Here is a 19116-nt window from a genome sequence, read left to right as displayed (position 1 = left end):
TGACTGGGAATTTATACCCTCATTGCCAAAAGCAGTTTAGAAATTTAGGATGCCTATCCTCACTAATTTTTATTAAGGTGTCCTCCTAACATCTCTCACTGTTGCAAATAAGACTTAGGAGCATGAAGTCATTTAGGCACTACATTCTTGGGGGGTTTTTCCCTTAATTATAACAGATAGTACTATTAGATCATAAAAATGTTGGTAATGTGGAATTACTTTGTATATAAAGAACATTTAAATAAATGACTTTTTTCATAATCATTTTCCAATGTGGTATCACCTACTGTAGCAAGTTAACATCCATTTTCATGATTAGTCTGTTGTTGAACTGTGATATCAAATTCAAAAGCAGGCTGATGGTAAAAAAAGCTTTCAAAAAGTAGATGAGGATTCTTTAGGAAGGTGGCAGTTTTCACTGCTTCTGAATTTTATCATTTTATGGTTCCAAGGACATCACTGAGTAAGAGTAAAGTTCCAACTTTAAATGGACACATTGTAAGATTTCCACTCTTCCCTTTCACAATGCTGCTCCATTTTCTGGTAACAGCTCTTTGAGGCTTTGCATAGGTGACACAAATGAGATGAAGAAGCTGCAATTTAAAGTTTAGCAACAGAAATTCTCCTGATTTCCACATACCATGAAAAGTGGAACACAACAAACAGCATGTGGGAACAAAAGTGATTTACCATCCATAGTGATGAGCATGGCAACCAAACTAAAACCACTGGCTTCCCAAGAGAGATATCCATTGGATATGTCCAAAAAAGGAGCATGCTGGAACCACACAGAGCAGCCATTCTGTCTACAGAGGGAGATGGTAGAGATATTTTACCTACAGTTCATACATACACACACGGATTTATCTTCACAGAGACTGAAAAAGGTTAAACATGATCATCCTCACATTGGCCAATTGTACAGAATTATGTTTGCATTCTAGAGAAAAAATAATAAATTCTTCCAGATTTAGACTTTCAAAAGGTAAGAATGCAGAGGAAAACTTTGTGTTTTGAACTGACATATGATAATTTAGGACCTAGTTCTGGCTAAGTGCAGAGAACCCTGGCCCTAGGGCTTTGCAGGATCAAGTTCATAGCTACCTATTTTAATCACATTTCCATGACAGTAAAATTTTGCATTCTAATTTTAAAAAGGAAATAGAAAAAAATCCCAACAAGAAGGAACCTTAAGGAAAGAAATACAGCTGAACACAACTTCCTTCTCCTTAGAATTATTTAAACATCATTCAAAGAGAGTGGGATCTGGCAAAATGACCTGGTTTATCTTGTTTACATGTAGAAGAGTTATTGAGGGAGATAAGTGACTACTTTGAAGATCTGCTTCGTTTCTGTTCTAGTTTGCTGAAAGCATGCTTGCTATAGGTTGCTATGTGTTTCCAATCAGAAGTTGTTAAGTACACAAAATAAGGTTGGATTTTATTTGCAGAAGCACATTGTTCAAAGGTTAAAATTTATTGCTCTAAAAGCAGTATCTATAAACCAGGGCAATACCTTAGAGATTATTAACCCTCTAGTTATGCCAGTAGCTGTTTTAAGCAATTCAATTTTTTTGTAAAATGTACCACCCACCTATTCAACTAAATATTTTGTGTGTTTTAATCATTTAAATAGTTTCCCAGCAAAATCAAAAGAAAGTTATTTTTTTCTGAGAAGCTTGTATAGACCTATTGCTTAGATGCTGTACTGCAGATAATTCAAACTGAGACACAATTGGAACCAAATCCACTGAAATTCTTTTGGTCCAAGTGTGAGCCATGAAATACTGGTGCCAGTCCTCAGAATAATACTTCCTTTCTTCCTGACTCTGGGTATATCATATAACCTATCACTTTTATCACATCTGAAAAGTAGGGACACTAAAGCAGAGTTGCTGTGAAGATTGATTGGCTGTTAGCAAAGTGCCTTGAAGAAGAAAAGCATACCTCAGACTACATCACAAGAATATCTAAGCCCTTAATCCTAATCGTGATTAAAAGAATGATCAAGGTATATCCAATTTTCAGAGGAATTCACTAACCTTTAAATCACATTACCCAGCAAGGACTGTGATCTAGGCAGCACAAAAAGGTCAAGAAGAGTGTAGCAAACAGGACCTTCTACCAAAACTTTATGCAACTCGGCAAAATACACAATTAAAAATGCCATTTTTAAACAAAAAAAAAAACAAAAAAACAAACCTTCAACTATGCAGCATCTGCAATTGTTCCAAAGGGTCATGAAATCATTAGCATACCTATGAGGGAGGATCAAGTATGTGCTACCTTCTACCCAAGTAGCAGATCCAAAAATATGGTTTTTCCTGGATCCTAAATATGTTTTCTCCTGGATCCTAACAGCAAAACTAAAAAGCATACTCCTACTTTAGCACACTCATGGGCTTTGCTGGTGCTGCACAGGCACAGGTGACACGTCCCTGCACGTGGTTTACACAGCCAGTCACACTGGGGAACGTGGGGGATGGTCCCAGTTGGACACAATACTGTGCAGACATCACTGGGGAAAGGAAAGGCATGGGTTTTATGAGGAAAATATTGTCTACATGTCTCCATCCTTAAAGAGCACAAATACTTGCTTGTATATTTTCTAACAAACTCTGCTGAGAGGTATTACAATAAATGAAGAGGTTCCATTGAGATATAACCTGCATGTTCTTGGTCTTCTGAGCTACACTAACCAAATAAAAACCAGTGAAGGATTATTTGCTCTTCAATTCATAAAAAAAAAAATCTATTTCACCTGGAGTTCCCATGCAGACTGTACCTCCTGCCATATTCAGTCTATCTGTTGAGCAGCAAGGAATATTCTTATTACCATCAGGATTGATTTTGTAGTAGGTTCTAAATGATTTACATTTCAGAATAGTAAGACCCCCCTTTAGCTCCAGCCCATCCTTTCCTGGCAAATATCACACTGATGCAGATCACACAGAGAATACAGTTGCTATTTGCAATAAAATGCAAAACTTAACATGAAGAAATGAAAGATAAGAAAGCAGCAGTTAGAAAGGCTGTAGTGGAATAGATCGAAGGACTGATACAATCATCATGTTCCCAGGTAGTCACTTTTCATCATTTTTTGAAAGGATTTGTTAACAACCAAAATTTCATAGCATGGAATTAAAAATGAAACCACTGAGGAAGGCTTCAAGGGCAACTGACTTTTTCATTTCTGCTGTTGGTCTCTTATGAAGCAGACACACACATTAGGGATCAGAGCAACACAGGGTACAGAACTGAGATGTGTGATATATCCATCTTTTTTCCCCAGAAGAGCTCATTTCAGCAAATGAAAATCTTTTGGCTACCACTTTTTGCTCAGCTCTTTAGGCTGTGCCACATCTGTCCCTAGGGAGACAAAATTAGGCAAGTGCTTGCACTTCAAGGCCCCAGAAATGAGATGTAACTGGGGTCTTGCACACTAAACTGGCCCAGCTAAAAAGAATAAATAAAATTTTCTGAAGCTTCGTGCTTGTAGAATCTTCAGAAGCATCTGCCTTCCTTCATGACCAGTCAGACTTTTTTCCAACTTGTTGGGCTGACCTTTCCTCAAGAATTATACAGCTAACTATTAATGTGTGGAGGAATGGGGGGGGTGTGCAAAGCCCAGCTATTTTTGAATGAAGGGACAACAACACTTCCAAAAAACTGCAATAAAAAAACTACCAGCAATACATAGTTCACTCACGGAGTCCTTAGGAAGCCATTCCATTGAAATTCCAAGGATACAGTTATAAAGCTACAGGCAAGAAGGATTCCTAAGCCTGATGTTACTGATGTGTTATTAGAATGGTCATCTGGAGGCAAAAAACATCTACTCTGTCACCTCAGCCAGAATGGGACACACTCAGCTCACCTCCTTTTTTTGCCTCAGAAACAAAACCCCAGATACATTTTGTGTAATTTTCAGGCTTAAGAGGTGGTCAGATTTGTTTCTTCTTATCTCCACATAAAAGGAAGAGTAACTTTATGACTAAGGGTTACTAATAAAAACTATCACAGGTATAAACACCTTTAATATCAGCAAGTGTTGTACAGACCAGTTTTAATCTAACAGTAGTCACCAAAATTGCTGCTATAATGGCTGTCATTAAAACATTTAATTGCACATATGTGATTATATTATTACATGGTTAGGAAATGCTTTTTAGAACAGCACACATGCCATAGTGCACCATCCACATTGCCTGTATAAAAAGAACTTTCATAGTTCTGATGGTTATCACTATGCTTGCTATTATTGCTAGAAAATTTTCTTCCCCAAAGATCTCAAAGTACATTTAATTTTATATTCATTCAACTTCACTTCAACAAGCACGGAGGCAACTTCTGCAGACACTGGCTAAGTAGATAAATTACACAGAGCATTTTCATGGGTGGAGGAAAAGAAATGGAAAATTATAACCTTGGAGTTCAGTTATTCTGGCAATCCACCTCTCTGAAGCATTCCAAAGAGCACAGCACTCTTGGTGCCAATACCACACAGATCTTTCCTGTTCTGTCTTTAGGAGACACTGCAGAAAATGGTATAAGTGCAAACCTTTGTATGGATGAGATTTCTGGATGTTTAGCCTACAACCTCAGAACTGCTTTCACTCCCCCACCATCCCAGCAAGTCCCCTTAGTGTGTGGTCAGTTCCACAAGCACTTTGCTCAGGCATAGGCAGCACATTCACCTTTCTTCTGCCACCAGCAATTCACTGCCATCTCCTCACAGTAGAAATTTGAACAAGGAAAGGCAGATCTCCCCCCCCACACTTTTTTTTTTTTCCTCCTGACAGCAATTTCTTACTAAAATTGTTCCTGGACTACAGTGCAACTTACTGCTACACACTGAGGATGCACTGGTTCTGTAGCTCTGAAAATACTGAGATGTTGGACTGAGCAGGAAGGACACGTACATGGCCAAAAAATTACTCTTGGCAAGGCAGACTCAGATTAACAGTTAATTAGCTCTCAAAAAACATCAACCCCCAAATTTTGGTAGCTTCAGACTACTAGAGTGGATACAAAAGAACGGGTCCTTTTCAATACATCCACATGGCTCTGTTCCACTAAATGGGAGGCATAAGATAATTTGAATCTTTCTTTTTAGTTATCTTATTCTCACTTTGGTGTTAAAAATCTGCAGTCCTACCCAGCAATCTTATCCAGCTATGTAAATCTTTTTAAACAAAATGCAGTATTCAAAGTTTACTATTGTTAGCCAGTATCAAATCAGTGTAGCAATTCCCCATTGGTGTATCTTGATCTAATTATGGTCTGGAAAGAATCGAAATAGATCTAAAGAAAATTCAGATAATGGAACAGGCAAAACAAGAAAGGGAAAGGAGGAGCATAAACAAAAGATAAAAGAAGAACAGAGAATAAAGGATAAAGCTCTGAGATACAAAAATAGGATTAGGTGATACTGAAATTGTGGGGGGTATGCACGAAAGCATCCCATAAAGGAAGACTAAGGATTAAAAATATTTCCATCATTTCATGCATTCTGTGAAATTAAATGTCATTCACTGAGGTGTGTTCAGGAGAGGCCAAACCATGTGTCTGATCTGAACTCCATGACCAACCAATGCTGATGTGTCAGACAGACACCAACCTTCACCCTCCTCTGGATCTGACAGCTCTGCACCACACCGAGCCACGCCTCAGAATTCAGCTCCTGGCATCGTGCTCACAAATAGGCCAGAGATGCCAAGGATACTCCCCCCCAGGAAACATATCTTGTTAATTTGGATGACACTCAGTGGAGTTCTTTGTTCATTTTTAGTACACGCCAGCACTAAAAAGTCTGTGGGCTCTCAAAAATGGCATTAAACTCCTTTTCTTCCAAGATGAAGGAAAACCTTTCTCCTGGTTTTCTTTCTAATGTCTGTTTGTATGAGGTTACACCAATCACAGATCTTACTTTTTCCATGTCCCATCCCATGATGCAATTTTCCTCAGTGTTCTCAGGATCCCAAGGATTAATAAGGAAAACTGTACAGTTTGCAAAGCTAATTGTAAAGATACCGATACACTCCTCAATAAAATTATTCAAGAAAAACAGGGAAGAAAAAGAACTCAAAGCAGAAGAGGAATATCTTTCCTCTGTTCAAGTACACACCTAGAATCCTTCAATGCTGGAATTAGAAGGGATGTGTGAATACAAGTAGTGTCAAAATACAAAGGATACTGAATGAAACCCCACACCTTTGTAAAGGGAAACAACTCAATGTAATTTGCACCTCTTTTGCAAGAATAGCCCTTGACAAATAGCTTATTGCAAAGAAATCCATCCAGGATAAAAATATATCTCATTCCCTCTACCAGTTGTACTAAACAACCATATAGAGGTAATTCTCAAGTCGTGAGGTCCAGGTTTAGCTCTCCCATGCAAATGTCAGGGTTTTAATAATGATGTAAAATCACCTTCAGAGTATTTTTGCTCAGTGGGAATGCTTACAAATGATCTGGAGAGGACCTGTGTGTCAGGCGCTTCACAGAAAAGCATCAAGGCAGTTCTGATCCACTAATGTGATAACCCAGATGTTTCTCCCTGCTGACTGCACTCACCTAAGCTGCCACCACTGAAAACAGACACAGCAGTTGCAGAGGAAGGAACCCAGCCTTTCGGCAGATAAAGGTTGTCTTCAGTTTGAGACAGAATCCAACAGTATTACTGGGCCTAATAAAAGACTTTTCCCACTACTTTTTTTGCAATCATTTTCTTTGTACTTCTAACAACATCTTTCTTAGGAAGATTTATTGTCTGCTTTTTAAAATTTATCAGTTTGCAATGGCCATCAGATGAAGGGATCTCTTTAAGCCACTCTGCATGGGGAGAGCATGAACATGTTCATTAGAGTCTTAATTTCTCCCATGATGGAAAATCACTTACAAACATCAATAATGAAGGAAAAAATTTTGAGGCAGTTATATTGAAGACATACTGATAACAAGGTGCTCTGTATTCTGAATTTTCTGACTTGCAGTTATTCAAACTGACTGTGTCCTTTAATCTAAGTGAGACTTTTTTTTTTTTTTTTTGAGAAACTGAATAGTAGATTTACTTCTTGATTGAAAATACATCACAAAATATTGCTATGATAGTTCCCACTGTCTTTTCTTTAAAAAAGAGCTATTTACCAAGTTATAAACACAAGCAACTGTTGCATCACCTTACAGTACTGGAATCACTGTTGAATATCAGGGGAGGGTAATAGGATAGATAAAAGTTCTTTAAAAGAGAAAGCACCAGAACTAGCAGAAAGGTGGGGTGGGTCAGCCCTTCATTTGAATGTAAATGTAATTATGAGGCAGGCAGTTAGGCTGACGTCAGACAAGATCTTGGTAAACCATTACCACCAGCACCTGGTAACACAGTTGATAATAAAAAAGGATGAAGTAGAAGATTCCAAGCAGAGTGGCATTATTAGGGAAAATCAAACACAATTGTTTTGAAGCAGCGAAAGAGAAAACAGAGGAACAAGATGTTGTGACAAGGCATTTACAGTCTGTGACCATCATGTATGTGAGCTCCCTCTTGGATAAAGAGAACAGCATGTATCCAGGATCTGCAAGGAGTAACAACAACCTGCCAGTGCAAAACTTTGTGTCTACTCCACCTTATTCAGATTACATGGGATATCATCATGTGCCAGCTCTGGACACCCACGGACAGCCTGCAGGAACCTGGGGATCTCACTACGGCCCACAGAGGGAGGACTGGAACGCTTACGGCCCAGGCCCTTCCAGCACGGTTGCTGCTGCCCAGCTCAATGGCTCATCTCCTGGGCAGGGCTCCTACAGCTCTGCTGATTACAGCTCCCTCCATCCCGCTGGAGCTGGGGGGTTACCTCCTGTAGAAACAATTAATACACAGCAAATCTCTCCCAACAGCCAAAGGCACAGCTCTTACGAATGGATGAGGAAAACGGGGCAAGCTAACACTACTGGTGAGTCTCTATTCAACTTCCAACCTGAGAAAGCATCTTCTGCTATCACTGATCTTACAGATAATTAACTTTTCTTGAAGCACATAGGTTTGTAGGTCATTTAGGAGATTTATTTAACCTACCCTGTTTGATGCAGTTTTAACTAAATTTGCAGTAGTTTCACTTTCATCCCAGAAAGGCTTTACATTGTTAGTATATAGTGGAAGGGCTGTTGGAAGGACATCTCACTCAAGTCCAGGAATCTTTGTTTTAACATCCTGTAAAGCATTTTGGATTAAATACCTGATACTCGAGACTGTTACAAAATAAGGAAAGCAGGAAGTTTAACAGTTAAGGGCAAAAATTTTATGCCGCAAGGTAAATGCTGATTTAAAATCAGGTTGATCTTTTTAAATCTTTACAGACTTTTCAACATGTTTGGCAAAAATTGTGTGCTGATCCATCTGTAATGCTGTGCATATTTTTGCTGCTGTTCCTCTGTCGTTTATTTTTCTACTTAGATTTATTAGGTAAGAAGAAATAGTCCTAGAGAAGTAATCTGACTCAAATGTTCAGCAGGGACTATTTTGTTTGCAGCTCACATATGTGATCAGTGAAGCTTCCTTTACTTTTAGTTTCAGATTGGTTTTACCTGTTTTTCTCACTTTGCAGAATTTTGCAGCTTGCTGCAATCACACAATTAAAAATCACTTTCTTGCAAGTGTCACTCACTGGTGTGCCTGTGTTTGTCACAAGCTGCCTGCCAGATGAACCTTTGCGGTGTATATTCCCAAGGTGTAAATTGGGTGTAGCAAGGTTTGCTAAACCTATTGTTAAGGTTAAAAGTAGTAAGTGTGTGTTACAGAGCATCAAAGAAAATGCAAGAGCAATTACAACTGGAGTCATCTTAGAAGGCAGAGAATCAGCACTGCTGCTTGAGACACAATTGTCCTTCCAATGGTTATTACTCAAGGGCAAAATTAGTCTGGGAATTGTTTCTTAGTTATAAAGCAGAAGCACAGTTTTCCCACTATTACTAAATAAAAAGTGCCTTGTGAACATACCACAAGGCCACCCTTCCTCTCAGAGTCTCTACAAAGCTCTTCAAACCAGGCAGATCTATAGTCTGGTTTTTTTTCCCCAGTAACTTCATTAATATCAGTGGAGATTTCCAGGTGCAGAAGTGATGCAAGACCTGGGTGTAGACCAAATTCAATTGAGACTATTGAATGCCAGTGAGGCAACCTTGTGTCCATCAGGTTGCCACTGAATTTTAAATGTGGTAGCATTCTAAAGGAAGAAAACACACCTAAAATCTAAATCTTATTGCACAGATGTGGAAGGCCCTGAAAGATTTCTCACATGCTTGCTCAAAATACATACATATATATATATATATTCAATTCAGAAAAGCAGTTTTATGCTTAAATTCATCTGTAGCCTGCAAAACACTTGCAACTACATTTACACACATGCTGAAATAGTTTCTGAATAATTCCAGACAGGTGAAACAGGGTCTGTCAACAGACACATCCTGAGGCTGTACATTCCTAGACCCCAATCCTTTGAAGTGTTAAAACCAGCTCAGGACTTCACAGAATTGAATTGGGCTCAAGACCTCACCCCAGCTTAAAAAAAAAAAAAAAAAAAAGGGGGTGGGAGAGCAAAGCACAAATGTAGAATTTTGCAAAGCAAGACAAATATTGAATTGATTTGGTTTTTCATTGGTGTCTTAAAAATAAAGCTAACTGTAAATACTTGGAAAAGTTGTGAAAAACAAAGGGAATTTAAAAAGAAATAATGACAGTGCTAAAACTCTGATTGTAACATATTAACTTATCAATGCTTTCTCTAGAAAATGATGTAAGAAAAGTTCCTTGATGACATTATAACCACTCTGAAACAGACTCGTTCTGGTTTTCCTCACTTCCAAATATTATTTATGCTATCAAGGTAGCTTTGAGCTCACCATCTTCAATATTACAGCTGCTTAATATAGTTCATGGCATGAAAAATTCAGAATTACAGCCCTAAACCTTACAAATATATTTATATAAATATGTGTATGCCTGTAATTTCACTAGTGGTGTGTACTCACATTGATGTATGTGAACAGCATGGAATGACAGAAATCAAAACACAGCTAATTAAATGAGGAAGCCAACTAAAATGTTGTCCTAAGGACAATAGGAATTATTTTCAGGAAGGGGATTTTAATGGGAATTTTTTCCCCTCTGTTTAGACTCAATTAAATACACTACATTCTGAGTCAATAGTTGTATTTAGCATTTAATAAAAAAAATTGAATTGGAGGAAAAGTAAAATTTACCTGAGCAGGATGAAACAACACTGAAGACAGAAGTACAATGTCCTTTCAAGAGAGAAAATATGGTTTGAAATTGTTAGCCAGGCTATCAAGATTTAAAATGGAACATCTCCAGAATTTCTTACATAATTCCTGATCCTCTTGTCACTGAAAATACCACATCAACTTCAGCAGGGGTAAAAAACTTCAGGCCAATTAGTTTCTGAAACCTATGCAATCAACAGAGTAAATTCTGGGTTTTATGGAGGTGAGTGAGCCTTCAAGGTATTAAATTTACTGAATAAGTTATCTAAACAAGAGCCCATAAACCACATTTTATACCTTTTAAAACTTAATATGAAACTTTATCTGGGAGTCACCCTGCTCAGAAAGAGAATGGACTTTAAGGGAACTAAAAAAAAGGGCAATATTATTTTTATATTTTGCATGATCAGCCACAGCTTTTTTTCAGCACAGTCAACACTTTTCATGTCTTCATTTAAACAAGCAGTGATGAACAAGTAATTCAGATTACATCACAGCAGAAACACAACCAGAAAGCAAAATAGAAAAGCAGGCAAAAAGGCCAAGCCTCTGCTCTAATGCTAATTTATTTTTCTTTGTAAACTGGTTGTGACATCTATTTTCCACTGGCCTACATTGTCTGAGGTTTTGAGGCCTATCTGTCATATTGAGGCAAGGAACCCTTTCAACACTTCACTTTGCTTTGATATGCACTCTTGTCTCTTCCTTCTCCCTCTTTTCTTCAGGAGTTATATTGCCGGAAAGGGTGATGATTTTCACAGCAAATAAAGAGGCCTTCTCCCAGCTTTATTGTCTTCAGAAGAAATGCTCTGTGAATTTTATGACCAAGGGGAATGGGGAAAACTGCTCCTTTTCTCCACCCCCTCAAATCATGGCTATATTTGCTGATTATAGTGAAGCCGGAATAACCCTGTTGAATTTTAACTTGTTTTCAAAGATTACCTTCTAAGCCTTCAGTTTACAAGAACCTGAATATCTATACTATTGTTAACATTACAACTATCACTCAGAGCAAATATTTCAGAGCCAACAATTTGTACCTCAGAAAAAAGGAAACTTAAATTTGATGATTGATTCAGTCGTGCAAACTGAGGCAGGAAAACCTCGCACATCAGAAATCAAAGTGGCAGAGGGGGAAAACATCTTTAATGACACATATTTCAAAATGTCTTGAGCCATGTCTGCCTCTAGCCTTCAGATAAAAATATCACAGTTTATCCTCACTCCTGGTCCAAAACTAAAGCGAGCTGAGGAAAAAATATTCCTTCATCTATTTCTGTCCTTTTTTTCCTCTGCTAAGATGAAAGAGTCTGACATTTGTTTAGGGCTTGTAAATTCCAAACCAATTGGCTTGTGTTTCTGAATGTGAAAGGGGTTCTTGATAAGATCTCCTTGTCGCTCCTTTGTGTGGCGTGTGCTTCATCTTAACACCTCAATGGATTTTAGGGAACCACTTTAAAGGAGTCTTTGTCCTACAGTTTGTCCCAGAACACTCACATCAAAAAAAACCTGGGAAGATCAGAAGAAAAAGGGAAACTATCTAGTTGGCTGTTGAAAGTGCAAAGGAGAACAAATAAGTTGAAAAGGGATCTCCTTGTATTATTATTATTACATGAAGAATTGTTTCAAAAAGCCTATGAAATTAGGGATATCTTCTAAACATCTCTTAACAGTATTTATCCAATACATCTAAGAGTATTTATTTTATACATTAGAGAGAGGATGATGCTGAAATCCTTTTACAAGAATTTTATTGCCTCGTCTTGCAAATCCCCTTCCAAAGGGAAGCTCAGCACACAGAGTAACCCCAGTAATAGCTCTGCAGGCACTCAGCATCTTGCAAGACTGGACCTTTTTGAAAAAATAAATCAATATTCAACTTAAAAGCATGTCCTATGGCCACACAAGTGAGCAAAAGCATTCCTAGGAGGACACTTCTTTGTGAAAGAGAGGAAAACTCAAAGAATTAGGACAAGGTACCACTAAACAAATTGTGACTTAACTTCAGTTTTGAAATCCTGTTTATTTATACCTGCATATACACAGAAGTCACTTCAACAAGAACTAAAATGAACCCCCTTTGAGATCAAATACAGCCAGCACCAGTTCTGTACTGCTATGAATTAAGGTGCTTCAGGGTGTTTTCCACTTGAGCTTTACATCTAAATGAATGTTTACAGAGAGAGGGAGATAAAGTGGGAAAGACAGTTATGATAACCAATACCCACTCACTTATTCACCCTGCATCACATACTCCTTCTCTGTGACACAGAAAGCAACCCAATGCAAGTGCCCTGTAGTTTAATGGATGTCTGGAAAATGTCTGAGATGTTTGCAGGAAAGATGCTATAGAAAATGAAATTCAACATATTAATATTTTTTTCTTTCTTTAACAGGTAAAACAAGAACAAAAGAGAAGTACCGAGTCGTTTACACAGATCATCAGAGACTGGAATTAGAGAAGGAATTTCACTGCAACAGATATATCACAATAAGGAGAAAGTCAGAACTTGCAGCAAACCTGGGACTATCTGAAAGACAGGTACACAGAGACTACCCATCATTTGTACCCACCCATTCACCAGACTCTGCTACTGCCAGGGCACGTGAGCACCACTCATGTCCTGAACCCAAAACGTAGTGGGAAGGCAAGCCTGATAAAGTCTGTGAGTATATCTGACACAGAGAATACACCACGCAAAGACAAATTAATGAGCAGGCTAATTTGACAGAAACCTCCAGTTGTGGGTAACTGAACATTGGGAAATCTTTTCTACTATAAAAAGCACCTATTCTCATGTGCATAGCAGAATGCTCGACAGCTAGAATCGAAACAGTTCAGCATAACAGTCTTAGATCTGTTCTTAATAGTTATGACCTTCACCATTTCACTTCTGGCAGTCACACAAGATGGTGGCCAGAAAACTCCAAAACATTGGATTTATTTCAGCTGTAAGCCAGGAAAATGAAAACAGCATCCAAAGAGCATTCAAACAAGATGTATATGTTACAAATTGTTACAAATTGTTGCAGCTATTTCCCCAGCCCACATTTTTCTTAAGTCAGCTGGAGTCATTCCTATCAACCGTATATTTAAATTCTGTCCACTGTCTCCTGAGCAGGGGCCCAGCTGTGTCCAAACACTAGAGGAATTCAGGATAAGGAATGTCCTAAAATCCCTGTGTTGGGGAGCACACTTAGGAAGCACAGCCCTGCAGTCTCGCAATTATAGTGGCTGTTGAATCCAAAACTCCTTCTAGAAAAAATCATTATTGAATATTGGTTAAGAAGCAGAAAATGGATACAGAGTAACTAAATTTTTTCACTTCACAATTCAAGGGTTTTGTTTTGTGGTTTTATTTTGGTTTTGGAAACGTGGGGGGGGGGGGGGCTGTTTAGTTTGGGGAGTTTTTGTGCTTTTTGTTTGTGGGTTTTTTGTTTTGGTTTGTTTTTTTCTTTATATATTTTTAACATTTCTATATTTTCATTGCTCCTATTACTGTAAAAAATTGACCACTACTTTGAATTAATCAGATACCATTCATAACACCACAGGTGAAAATCTGGTTCCAGAATCGCCGAGCAAAAGAAAGAAAAATGATCAAGAAGAAAATATCTCAGTTTGATGGCAGCGGGGGCTCAGCTCAGAGTGACTCTGGCTCACTCAGTCCAAATGAAATATCCAGTTCTCTGTTCCCACCACCACATGGAATAAATGGATTACAGCCTAATGACATTCATCAAGTCATAGTTTCTGAATGAACAGAAGGGAAAAAAATAAGCATAAAAAAACCCAAACAACATGAGTGGATTTCCCTGCTGACCCCTCACTTGAAAACTCAGCTTTCCAAAGGACCATTCTCATTTAAGTGGCTTCAAAGTGCTGATCTTTTAAGTACAGGATCTGGGACTATTATTAAAATATTTTAATTACTGCAGAAATCTCAGGAAACTTGCTCTGGTAAGATTCATCCCTTAAAATCTTTGAGGAGTAGATAATTTGCTTCAGACAGTGGCACAGAGAATGATACAATTGAAGATTCAAGTAAATGTAGTTCTAGTATGATCATATATACACACAGAAAACTAAGTGAACTGACTATAGAGAATTATTGCATAAAATATAAGATGCCAGGTCTATTTGTTACATTTATATACTTAGAGTAAAGAATAGATGTTAAGAATTATTCACACTTAAATGTAATGAATGTTATTTTTGAAAACAACAAAAACATTTTAAACTCTTGGAAAGACTTAAGAAACATAACAATATTGCTATACCAAAACACTGCCTTTAAGTCAATGAAATAAATCTCCTTTTCCCTCTCTAATTGAATAGAAGCATGCTGATATCCTAAGCAATAGTTACAGATATCTGTCAGACCAAACTGGCTAAGATTTGCTCAACTGTAAGAAATGCAACAGTTTGCCATACATATTAGTTAATGCCAAATCCTTTGGAAGATAAAAGTACTGCTTCAGAGTTCAATGAATGCACATATTACTACTCAAAAATACAAGCACAAATGCAATGGAAACAGGACTGCTACTACCAGCAAAACACCAAAAAGCACATAAAGCATCTTTATGTTTAATGTCTCTAAATATTTTAAGTGAAAGAGTAGCAGACTTGGGCCACTGATTTTATACATGACACTTACTTCAGGCTAAAGGCAAGAAATACCCCAAAGTAGATGATACTGAATTTTGAAGCTGGTATCAGGCAGCTTAGAATTCCCAAAGCCACAGCAAGCTGTAAGGGAGAAGAGTTGATTCCACGTCTGAAAGAGCAAAAGTTAAGGCTAAACGTGCTCACAGTCTGCTTAGCTGTGATTATTGGTATATTTTGGCAGGTGAGAAGGTAGCCATGGTATCTAGAAGACAAGCAATGAGTCTGGAAAAAGTATTAAGAAACCCCAAAGCACTAGAAAAATCCTTAAGCCCTCCAGCAGTACTATTTGTTGGAAACTCATAACATGAGCTTTTTGACATCTTAAAAGCAAGTGCCCTTTGGAAAGAAATAGTAGTACTGAAAATGTCATCAGAAGCAAAGGTAATAAACTGGCAAAAGAGAAACAAAGAGAAAACAAACAGAAAAAACTGTTAGCTGGCATATGAAGTCATGCATCACTTACTTAAACAAAATCAGCTTCTTGGTCTGAGAAACAGATCAAATTCTACATTTATTAATATCAGTAAGCTCTGACAATACACTGACAACATGGCCACTACCCATTATCTGGGTTCAATAAATAAGATAAATTTAAAGGTGTGACTCAGTGTTTTCCAAACATTTTAAAAGAACTGTTCAGTAACTCCATGCAAGTAATTATTTTTGGAGTTATAAGATTAATACTCTTCAAAAATAAATACTAAATTAGAAAATTGTAAACATAAATGTCTCAAGCTGAGATCTTGCTGACTGTAAGCATTTTGTGGGTGGTTCTCCAATATATTGCTAATAATCTTTTACTCCTGTGGTTAAAATAAATGGGCATATTTTAATGCAAATAAACTGCAAACAGAACATCTTGTGTATATAAATATTTATAAAACTGAACCCTAGGAGAAAATGAGACATCTGCATGGCTTTAATTCAGGAGCTTCTAAAACTGCAATCCTAAGGTTGCATGATTGCAGGGATATTTCAGAACACGGAGCAGCATGTTACAGAACACACACAAACAGATCTACTTCTGTTTATATTAATAGGAGTACACATGCCAGCAGACAGCCAGACACAGACTGCTCTGCTTTTCATTCAAAAAATCCACACAACTGCTCTGCAGCAGACTGGGAGAGGAGGTTTCCCCAGTTCCAACAGGCCCTCTATCTACATTGTCCTTTTATTCATAAAAGAGGAAGATAAAGTAATTTCCCAATAAACTCATGAAGAAAGAATCTGTAAGACTTCCACCTTGCTACCTAAATCTCAAACCACCAGCAGGCTTCCCTCCGTGGAAGGGCAGGTGACAGCTTTTGGGAAGGTTATCAGTGACAAAGAAATGGAGAGGGAGAGAAAAGTTCTCTAGCTTCCAGATCTATTTTTTTTCTGTCATCAGTTTTCCAATCAACATGAAAGACTGGCAAGTAAAGAGCTAAATGCAGGGCTTAAATTAGAAAGAAAAAAATTTCATGTCAAAATTGAAACTAAAAAGTTATATGGTTATTGATCAGGTTCACACTCAAGACAGTAAAAATTATCATCCTGCAGTTCCTAAATAAGCTCCAGTCTACCTTTTGGGATGGCCAGACAGCCAGGAAACACCACACTGCTCTGACAAACTGAGCAAAAGAGCAACTGAAGCCACTGATAGTACTTCAGAACAACCACTACTCTATTCCAGACTTCAAATAGGAGTTTGAATGGGATCCAAAGCACCTCCTTTGGGATGTTTAAAGTTGATCTTGTAAATAAAGTGTTTTTCATGTTCTTCAGCCTGTATTTTTTTCCCATCAGGCCTATTTTGAATGTATTCAAAGTATACATAAATAAATAGGGAAGACAGTCTCTTTAATGTGCTAGATAATGATCTGTAAGCCTAAAAACTATATCGGATTATCTTCTCTGGCCACAGTTCAGTCAAGTATTAAGTTATTCTCCCTATTTTGCACTGTGCATAAATAACTACCATCCATCTAGATCATAATGTTCCCTAAAATTTAAGTGTAGTGCCACAGCTGTTTCTCAGAATAATCCGAAGGAAAGAAAGCATTATTAAATCCTTTTAGGCTAACCTGGATCATTTTTAGTAAACTGGATTGAAGAGCAATTAAAAATGCAGTCATATTACCAGATCAGGAGGATGGGAATCCATAAAGAAGGGAAAATAGGAAGCAGCTGCAAAAAGAAAATTCCTCCTCTGTTTCTGACAGGGCTTGGGCAGTGTAACTGATTGTAGGCAGTTATGTTTTGGGGCTTTTCTGCCAGAAAACACAATTCCAAACCAAAACACAATGCAGAACTACATGCTGGCACATTTTAATGGCTCATCCTACATTCAAGTTCTGCCAAGCTCAGCATGGGAACGCAAGGATCAGGAGATGCAGCTGGGTGGAGGCCACACCACCAGTTCCAAGACCCTACATAGTGATTGTTTTCTGGGCAGCTTGTGTTTGACTCTTCCACCTGGCAGAGGTAAAGCTTCAGAAGATGTGATCCAGCCCCTGCATTTAATTTTTGTATTTATGGGACTGAGAGGAACCACTAAAGGCTATAAAGAACATTTTACAGTATTTATCTGCCCTCCTTTGAAGACTTCTCCAGGGATTTTAGTTGGCCTCTCCCTTAGCACCATTGGGCAATTAAAATAATGATAAATCAAACACTATCCTTCTCACCCAGTGGGTATTTTCCCCAAGCTCTCTCAGTTTCCTGTCTTTTTTGCTTTATGTGAAGAGAAAACCATTGCACTGTTTAAATTCAGCTGTTTGATTGGGACTTTGACTTTGCAAAGTAGTGAGCCACTTTAACACCATGCTGATATCAAAAGAAAATTCTGAATCACACAACTGTCTAATTCCAGCAGCCAGCAAATTCCTTCTGACATTTATTTGAATCATCTTTATTCTTATGAGAATTCTGTAGAGATGCCAAAGCTTTGGGAACAATTGCCTTTCTCAGTCCCACTATCTATAAATTTTTAATCAAGAAGGAACATTTGACCACAAACTGTTCATGCTGAGACTCAATGAGCAGCACATTGACTTGGCTGCTTTAACTAACTCCTAAATATTGATCTGTGGGAGAAAATAAAGAAAATTACAGATGTATCCATAGTTGCATTAATGACAGACAGTTTAGACTAGAGTTCAGAAAGGAATTTTTAATAAAATATGTAAAATGTTCTACATTTTCACTAATTTTAATGTTTCTACTTTTGATATCTGGGATTATGGGAAGAATATGGGGAGTTTCAGTTAATGGATCAAAGCATTAAGCTGATAAGCATTTCCAAACTTTTTAAACTTCAGCTGCATATGAGAAGCAGCAGCTAATAATGAGTTTTGGATCCACGATGACAACTTGCCCACCTTGCATTTAGCCTTTTGTTGAGTCATTTCCCTGTGATACTGTTTTTCATTCTCCAACAATGACACTTTTACCTGGAAGGCCCAATACCATACGCTGCAGGTAATTTCTGTAGGATGGCTGGCTAGCATTTAGAAGGGGAAGTGAAAAATCACTTGGGAAGGCAAAATGTAGCATGAGCAGCCTAGCAAGACAGCCAAGAAAACAGAAAGCTGAAGTGAAAGAGGATTGAAGCAGCACTGGTGGAAAGTGTTTGTTCACCAAAACACCATGAAGCATAAGCACAGATGTTCTGACATTACCACAGCTTAACTCGCTCCTGTGTCAAGTTAATCCTGATTCCAGCCAAGATAAGTTCTACAAAGCTGCTCATGTGTCACATAGGTGGAACCAGATCTTTTTTTCCATCACGCAATGATTTTGCATCACTGGAAATAATTTCTATCCAGAGACATCTCACCATCCATCACATCCTAGCAATTGATTTCTTCTACAAGTTTATTTCAGTCTTTCCAGAACTTTTCATTTTATGAACTGAAGAAACAAAATAAACAAGCAGAACAAAACAACAAAACACCCTCCAACACACTTCACCAACAAAAAGCTCTCAAGAGCTTGTATTCTGAACCCTCTCTCTCTTTTTCTCTCAAAAAGTGTCAGTGATGTCAGCTCATATGAGCTGATTCAAGAAAGGGTTACATTACAGGTGAGGTCAAACATTGTTAATTCTGTTCACTCTTTTTGAAAAAGGGAATATTTTTCTGCATCAAAACTGTGGCATTTGCACCTCTAATGAGG

At 37.8% G+C, this 19116-nt stretch overlaps 1 protein-coding gene and 1 long non-coding RNA gene across 3 annotated transcripts in view; one reads left to right on the top strand and one right to left on the bottom strand.

Annotated features, from left to right (window-relative positions):
* LOC139802508 (uncharacterized) overlaps positions 1-19116 on the bottom strand; it is a 76484-nt gene that overhangs the window by 55620 nt on the left and 1748 nt on the right. The window lies entirely within an intron of this gene.
* LOC139802613 (homeobox protein CDX-4-like) lies at positions 7357-14611 on the top strand. Of its 2 annotated transcripts, XM_071757923.1 has the most exons (4): positions 7357-7529; positions 7637-7957; positions 12683-12828; positions 13842-14611. In XM_071757923.1, exons 2-4 carry the CDS (start codon positions 7642-7644, stop codon positions 14046-14048), a joined length of 669 nt encoding a protein of 222 aa, XP_071614024.1. In that variant the 5' UTR covers positions 7357-7529; positions 7637-7641; the 3' UTR covers positions 14049-14611. The 2 variants fall into 2 exon arrangements, with proteins under 2 accessions (XP_071614024.1, XP_071614023.1); XM_071757922.1 differs by having other exon boundaries at positions 7357-7957.

Source organism: Heliangelus exortis, chromosome 14, assembly GCF_036169615.1.
Source record: "Heliangelus exortis chromosome 14, bHelExo1.hap1, whole genome shotgun sequence".
In the NCBI taxonomy this organism is placed as follows: Eukaryota; Metazoa; Chordata; class Aves; order Apodiformes; family Trochilidae; genus Heliangelus; species Heliangelus exortis.
The sequence above is the reverse complement of the archived record's forward strand: the minus strand, read 5'-3'. Positions and strand labels throughout refer to the sequence as shown.

Bases quoted from the DNA above. Each gene is read 5' to 3' on its own strand.
- LOC139802613 (XM_071757922.1), top strand. From the start codon at position 7,528: ATGTATGTGAGCTCCCTCTTGGATAAAGAGAACAGCATGTATCCAGGA. The intron at 7,958-12,682 runs GTGAGTCTCTAT...TTTCTTTAACAG, and splicing joins GGGGCAAGCTAACACTACTG to GTAAAACAAGAACAAAAGAG. The intron at 12,829-13,841 runs GTACACAGAGAC...ATAACACCACAG, and splicing joins TGGGACTATCTGAAAGACAG to GTGAAAATCTGGTTCCAGAA.